Source organism: Gracilinanus agilis, chromosome 3, assembly GCF_016433145.1.
Source record: "Gracilinanus agilis isolate LMUSP501 chromosome 3, AgileGrace, whole genome shotgun sequence".
Lineage (NCBI taxonomy): Eukaryota > Metazoa > Chordata > Mammalia > Didelphimorphia > Didelphidae > Gracilinanus > Gracilinanus agilis.
Genome location: NC_058132.1, coordinates 81,928,927 through 81,936,606, shown reverse-complemented (window position 1 = coordinate 81,936,606; position 7,680 = coordinate 81,928,927). Strand labels below are relative to the sequence as shown.

At 46.1% G+C, this 7,680-nt stretch overlaps 2 protein-coding genes across 2 annotated transcripts in view; both read left to right on the top strand.

The window, feature by feature from the left end:
- TEKT2 (tektin 2) overlaps window positions 1–544 on the top strand; it is an 11,263-nt gene extending 10,719 nt beyond the window's left edge. Inside the window, exon 9 of the mRNA XM_044671507.1 lies at window positions 331–544. Coding sequence (XP_044527442.1) covers window positions 331–544 — 214 coding nt within the window. The remainder of the gene's footprint in view (window positions 1–330) is intronic.
- A 3,739-nt stretch (window positions 545–4,283) lies between these two features.
- ADPRS (ADP-ribosylserine hydrolase) overlaps window positions 4,284–7,680 on the top strand; it is an 8,445-nt gene continuing 5,048 nt past the window's right edge. The window contains 3 exon segments of the mRNA XM_044671505.1: window positions 4,284–4,557; window positions 6,910–7,006; window positions 7,237–7,444. Coding sequence (XP_044527440.1) covers window positions 4,284–4,557; window positions 6,910–7,006; window positions 7,237–7,444 — 579 coding nt within the window.

The window sequence follows — 7,680 nt, the reverse complement described above, 5'->3', positions numbered from 1 at the left end:
ACAGAGAGAGAGAGAGAGAGAGAGACAGACAGACAGACAGACAGACAGACAGACAGACAGACAGACAGATAGAGAGGGACAGAGAGGGGGGAAGGGAGGGGGAGAGAAGGAGGAAGAGAGAGAGAGAAAGAGGGACAGAGAGACAGACAGACAGACAGAGACAGACAGACAGACAGAGACAGACAGACAGACAGACAGAGACAGAGACAGAGAGAGACAGAGGGGGGAAGGGGAGGGAGAGAGGGAGGTAGAGAGAGAAAGAGAGAGAAAGGCAGCAGCAGCAACACCTTGGCCCTCAGTGTTCTCTAACACCTCCCCACCCCACCCCAGGGCTACCCTAGATGCCCTTTACAAGCATCTGGCCCGGATCCAGTCTGACATTGCCTGCAAGTCCAACTCCTTGATGCTAGACACCAAGTGCATGGACATCCGCCGCAAGCTGACGGTGCCAGCTGAGAAGTATGTGCCGGAGGTGGACACCTTTAACCGAACAAGCAACCGCACTCTGTCCCCACTCAAGGGCCGACAGCTGGAGCTGGCATAGCACCTCCACTTAAGGGGGCACATGGGGATGGGAGAGTCTTAACTCTAATAAAGCACCAGGTGCGATGATTGTGCAGATATTAATAATCATCTTGGCCTGACCTTTGTGGGGGTTGGAGGAAGGCGCTGCCCACAGTCAAAAGCAAGGAGGAGTCACAGAACGCCAGTTTCAGAGTTGGGAGGAATCTGAGTGATCTAGTTTAACCTGACTTTACTGCAACACCCCTGACATCTTAAACACTTTTAGCATAAGGAAACTTGCAATCTCCCGAGAGAGGCCAATTTGCTTAGAGATTGCTCCAAAGGGTTAAATCTAAACTTGTCTCTCGGAAGCTTCAATTCACTGCTCCCAGTTCTACTCAAGATGACCAAGTCTCGTCCTTCTCTCTTGTGACAGCCCTTCCAAAACTCAAGAGTGGTAGTCGCCCCTCTCTGAGGTCTTCTTTACTCCAGGCTAAACGTTTCCAGATCCTGTAGAACAGCAGGCTTGCTCTGCTTTCTCACCATCTCTATCTTTGTCTTCTGGACATCGTCCTTTCTTGACATGAAGGGTCCAGAATGGAAAAGAGCAGTTCAAGTGTGGTCTGATCAAGAACAAGCATAGCAAAACTATTACATCCCTCGTTCTAGACACATAGCACAAATCTAAAATCCCCAGATCTTATTCACGCAAGCCACCTCTCCTCCACCCTGTACTTGTTTTATTTTTAAACCAAGTATAGAACTTATGAATGCTGTTAGCCCAGAGATTTGCCTTGGAAGAAGGCCATTATCAGATATGATGGATTGGGTTTCTGGGCTTCAAAAGAAACTTGGTTGCTGTCTCCAAGCGGCCTTAGGTATGGAAGTAGCATGGTGTCATGGAAAGAAGACTAGATTTGAAGTCAGAGGGCCTGGGTTGGAATCCCAAATCTATTTTATACTGTGTGACCTGGGGCAATTTGCTTAGCCTCTTTCCTTAGAAGGAAACTTTCCTCAATTTCCTTAATGGTAAAATGAGCAGGTTAATGATGTCTAGTTATGTGAGCTGCCAAAAACCAGTTTCGAATGGTCTGACCCCAACCCCCAAGATGCATGTAGGCTGTCTTAACTGACCCAGGCATCATGCCTTTCCCCAGATGCTTGCTATGGCAGAGGTAGAATTATTTCCTGGGTCTCTGCCCTTCATTCCTCATTAGATATTCAAAGAATATCCTTATTTCAGTGATCTGTGATCCCTTCCCTTCAGTGAGCCCTTTCCCCCTACAAATGCCTTCACTTTTAGCTTAAAACTCAATGAACTACTTACTCCTGGGGATCAGAAATTGCTGTGTAGGGGGCAGCTGGGTAGCTCAGTGGATTGAGAGTCAGGTCTAGAGATGGGAGGTCCTAGGTTCAAATACAACCTCAGATACTTCCCAGCTGTGTGACCATGGGCAAGTCACTTGACCCCCATTGCCCACCCTTACCACTTTTCCACCAAGGAGCCAATACATAGAAGTTAAGGGTTTAAAAAAAAAATTGCTGTGTATGGGAGGTGGTGGTGCCTAAATAGAAAAGGAAGAGGTGAGGACTGCATTTTAGGCACTGAAGGCCCAAAAGACAACATACAGAACTGTCCAGTGCTTTGCTGAAATCTAGCTAATCCTATGTCACAACATTGTCCTGGGAAAAGCCTACCCTGGTCTGAAGATGCCCAAGAGAATTTCCTCCTAAGTTTTACTCAGAGAAATTCATATGCCTTTGGGAAACTACTTGGGAAACAAGCAAACATTTATTCAAATTCGTACAGAGCAGTTCAATGATAGCTGCCTCTGCATGGCATGGTGTAATTCTGACAAAACTAGCAGGTCCTACCAAACTAGACATACTTCAAGTACAGACCAACTGTTGCTATTGTATGGATAGCCAAAAAAGACTAAGGTCCAGCCTAGGTGAATGTGGGAAAGCTTATCACCAATCACTGACTTTGAGCAAGTCCTTTTCACTTTGGGAGTTTCAATTTTCTTAGCCATAAAATCAGGGAATTAAACCAAAATATAAGAGCTAGAGTTGAAAGGGCCCTTAGAAGTCATGTCAGGGGTTCAAAGAAGCCAAGGGTTAATTTATAAGGACTCTCCTACTGTTGAAATTCTATAGTTCTGGAAATGAATGATATTTTTAGATATAACTTAAGAAACACCTACTAAAGGTATAGAGGTAAGGTTGGAATCTGTGTAGGTGAATAGAACATGAAAACCACAGATTCCCAACTATATTTGCAGTACCCTGGGTTAAATTGGGGTTGAAGGCAAAAAATGGAGATGATTAAAGCCTCTTCCTTGCCCTGGTGGAGTTCTGAGCCTATTAGAGACAATCAATAGTTAAGGGAATTTAGTTGGGCAGAATACTGGACTATAGAAGCCAAAATCACAGAAAGTCACAGAAGGAACTACAGTCAGCCTCTAATGCAGATTTTTTTTTTTTTTTGCCCTTTTTTGTGTCATTGACACCTTTGGCCATGGTCTAGGGAAAACTAAGGATTCCTTCTCAAAATCATATTTTTATATAATTGAAGGGAATGCTAAATTTCAGGTTAGTGAAAATAAAGATATCAATTTTTTCCCCATCCAAGTTCATGGACTTCCTGAAATCTACCTTTAACCACAGGTTAAAAAACAAACAACCTGCTCTGCTCCATTTTTTGGGTTAAGGCTGTAAGAAATGACCTCAAACCCTAATTCCCTGACCTCCAGCCCCACTAAGTAAAAAAAACCTGGAATTAGAATTTGACTCCAAATTCAGGATTCTTTAAACCATACCCCACTGGACTGGGATTTGAATCCTCTTTGCTACTTATTTGGGCAAATCCCTTCCTTTCGCAAAATCATCTATAAAAGAAGAGGAGGGGGACCTGGATTAGATGCCTCTAAAGTTCTATAAGTAGTAAAGGGCTGGTCTTGATAACAGCTCATAGTTATGTAACTTTTAATAAAGGTCAGTTACCTCATCTGATCCTCACAGCAAACTCATGAGATCAGTGCTATTATTATCCCCATTTTACAGATGAGGAAACAAGCTCAAAGCTAAACGCCTTGCTCAGGTCACAAGAAGAATGGCATTGTCTTCCTCACTCCAAATCCACTACAGTGTATTAAAAGACCCTTGGTTCAAGTCTTAAATTGGGCAAGGTTCCTTTTCCATTGTTTTGCCCATTGTTTATGATTTTCCATTGACTTAGTTTTGCATCTTTCACCTAAGTCCTCCCCATCATACTTCTTTGTAACATCAGCACACAGATCCATCAATAACTAGCATAAGGTGCTTTAAACTCTATAAAGCGCTTAAATAATATTACTTCATTTTCTATTACATTCATGGACTACACTGGTTTTAGCCCTTCCTTAATGGATGGCCAACTGCCTGCACCTCCTTCGAAGCCGCCTTCTGGCTGACTCAGCCCAGGCAAGTGGCTTAAGCCCGCCCGGTTCCAGGTAGCTCTCCGAGGCACATGGGCTGGTTCCTTACACTGATGAAATCGCAGTTCCAGACCAAAAATGGTCTTTCCCGGTTCCTTAATTTAAAAGGGCCAGATAAATTCGAGTTGTCACAATAAAAGACAGAAAGAGAAAGAGTTGAAGCAGCCGGAAGGGAGAGGTGGAGCTTAGGAGAGGATGGGGTCGGTGCCAGGAAGAGTTCGGGTTCGATCAGAGGAAGGGGAGGGTCTGCTATGGGCAGGGGCGGGGTTTGCTCAGGGTAAAGGGGTGGATCTATATCCCAATATGGAGGTGAAAGGAGGTGGGCGTGCCGGCACTCCCGGAAGTGGAGGCAGATTGGGGCGATTGATGGCGGCTGTGATGGCGGCGGTGACAGGCGGCGCAGCGGCCGGAGCGGCTCGTTCCCTATCACGGTTCCGGGGCTGCCTGGCCGGGGCGCTCCTCGGGGACTGTGTGGGGGCCGTCTACGAGGCTCACGACGACGTTACCACGGCGTCACTGCTGAGTCACGTGGGCAGCCTGGAGCCCGAACCTGGAGCGAAGGGGAGCGCGCGCACAGGTGGGAGGAGCGCTTCAGCCAGTGTGGGGGAGGGGCGAGGGGGCGCGTGCTCCAGGGGGCGGGGCATAGCTGGGGATAAAGAAGACGGTCTTTGAGGGGTCAGTCCAGGAGCATCGGGGTGGGGAAGGAACAGACCCTGATGAACCTGCTTTCCCTGCTGTTTCCATTGGAGCTGCCGTACCCCTCGACTAGGCATCAGAAAGCCTGGGTTTTTGATGGAAGCTGGGAAGGCACTTAGAAACCATGGAGAACCACCCCCATGGGAAGGAGACTCTCCCCCAGGGGTCAGGCCTGCAAGTAGCCTTGGCTTGAAGACCTCCAATGAATAGAGCCTACTCTCTCCCAAGGCAGCCCCTCGCTGAATGCCACCAAGCCCAACTGGGCCTCTCTGTAAACTTCACCCACTCCGTTCTGCTCCTAAGAACCCAACAGAGCAAACTCAGCCCTTCCTCCTGGGACACAGCCTTCCAGTGCTTGTGAAGAGGGTTCCATGTATCCTCCAAATTCCCTATTCTAAAACTTCCATTTCCTTTAACTGAGCCTCATCGGCTTAAACTTGAGGCCACCAAAGTTGTCTCCTTCTAGACCCACTCCAGCTTTTTATCAATGACGTTATCATTTTAAAATGTTTATCTAAAAGCCAAACACAGCCCGAAATATGGGGATTGATTGGGGCAGAGCTCAAAGGGGATCCTACTTCTTCCCCTTACACATATCTGTGACTTTAGTCTTTTTTTTTTTTTTTAACCCTTTCTGACTTAGTAACAAGTGTTAAGGCAGAAGGGCAGGGGCTAGGCACTCGAGGTTAAGTGATTTGCCCAGAATCACACAGCTAGGAAGTATCTGAGGACAGATTTGAACCCAAGTGATCCTGACTCCAAACCTAGGATTCTATCCATTGTGTCACCTCCATGCCCCGTGTGACTTTCTACAAGTCATCTCTGAACTTCATATGTAAAATGACAAATTGGACTAGATGAAATCTAAAGTTCCTTCTAGCTCCGAAATTGTGATCTTGTGCCTGTTGCCTACTTATTCCTGGAACCTCTGACTCTCTTAATAGAGCCCAAGATTGCATGAGTTTTCTTGGTTGCCATGTCATACTATTGACTCACACTGAACTTAGAATGCTAATAATCCTAGATCTTTCCTAGATAAATTGCTGTCTAGCCATATCCCTCCCCCTAGTCTTACAATTGAGAGGTGGATTTTTTGAACCCAAGCTTAAGACTTTATATTTATCACCATTCAATTTCATCTCATTTGATTCTGCCCAGTTAAGGGATAGCCTGTCAAAATCTTTTTTGGATTTTGACTTTACCATCCATTGTGTTAGCTCTCTCTTTCACCTTTGTGCCATGTGAAGATTTGATATATGTGTCCTCTATACTTTTAACTATCAAACAGAATGAAGGACAAGGAACTCCCATGGAAACCACCTTGACCTTCTCCTTTCTGACTTTCAGTTTCTCCTACTATAAAGATGAGGGAATTATAATTGGTAGTTTTAATGGTTCCTTCTATATCTGACTTTTTATGATCTGTGTTCCAAGTAGCTCTCCTCTCCTTTTCACCTATCCTGCCTATCTTTTTCTGCATCAGCAGCTCAAGGAACTGTAATAAGGTTCCTGACAAAATATACACAGGGCAAGATAATAATGCCAGGAATGGACTATAGAGATGGAAGCATTAAGTCTGTTCAAGTTCAGATGAAGGACATCACTGGGGCCTGAGAATGTCTTATGGAGTATTTAGGCTTTGATTGGATCCAGAGGGATGACTAGGACTTAGGAGGGGGAAAGTACATCTCTTTTGGTGAACAGTCAGATCCCATTGACTGGAATGAAGGGACTCATGTTAGGAAATGATGAGAGAGAAGGTTGGAGAGGTAGGTATGGCCTTTTTCAATGTCTCAGGTTAAATTATATTTTGTAGGCACTGGAAAATCTTGGAAAATTTGTAGGAGCTCTGTTTAGAGAAGTGTTTTAATAAGGTAATTTTTGGAGAAGTAATATAGGTTGGCTTAGAGACACAAAATCCTACAGGTCAAGAAAGATGAAATAGTTCAGATTGATTCAGATGATGAATGCTTTCGCCAGAGTGGTGGCAGGATAGTTTGAAATAAAAATTCACCTAGACTTGGTGAGTTCCTAGATGTGGAGGGAAGACAGGAGAGAAAAGAATTGAAGACTCTTAAGTTCTGAAATTGGGAGAATGACAAATAATTATTTAGGGGGGAAATGAGGTAACATTTATCCCTATTGAGTTTGAGAGGGATGAGACTGCCCTTTGACTCTAAGCCTCAGCCCTCTCCTCCCCCAACCCCACCCTACCTCAGCCCTCTCCCTGCAGAGGCCCTGTACTACACAGATGACACTGCTATGACCAGAGCCCTGGTGCAGTCCCTGCTGGCCAAGGAGGCCTTCGATGAGGTGGACATGGCCAAGAGGTGAGGGGGGATGGGTGGAACTAAGCAATTCCCTGATGTGGTTGATGCTTGTCTAAGGTTTCTGAGCCTCTTGCCCTGAAAGACTAAGACAATAACCCCTGCTGCTTATCCCTAGACAGCTTCTTCTACCCATCTCCCTTCCCTCCCCTTCCCCCCAAGACTATTTCCTTTTCTTGGCTTTGGGAAGTATCTCTTGAAGCTAGCCAGGGTCCTTGCCTTTCCCTCTCCAGGTTTGCCCAGGAGTACAAGAAAGATCCTGATCGAGGCTATGGTGCTGCAGTGATTACTGTGTTCAAAAAGCTGCTGAACCCCAAATGCATAGACGTCTTTGAGCCAGCTCGGGCTCAGTTCAATGGGAAGGGTTCCTATGGCAATGGGGGTGCCATGCGGGTGGCTGGCATCTCCTTGGCCTACAGTAACACCAAAGATGTTCAGAAGGTGTGTGAGCTAACCACTGGAGGGGTTCTTCCTTCCCTTTCCTCTTTTCCTTGGCATGGCTCCTATGACAGTATTCCATTCTGCCTCCATCCTGTTCCCTGGCACAGCTCCTATGACAATATTTCTTTCCCTGTCCCTTCCCATTCCCCCCTTTCTGCAGTTTGCCCGGCTCTCAGCCCAACTCACCCACGCCTCCTCGCTGGGCTACAATGGTGCCATCCTGCAGGCTCTGGCTG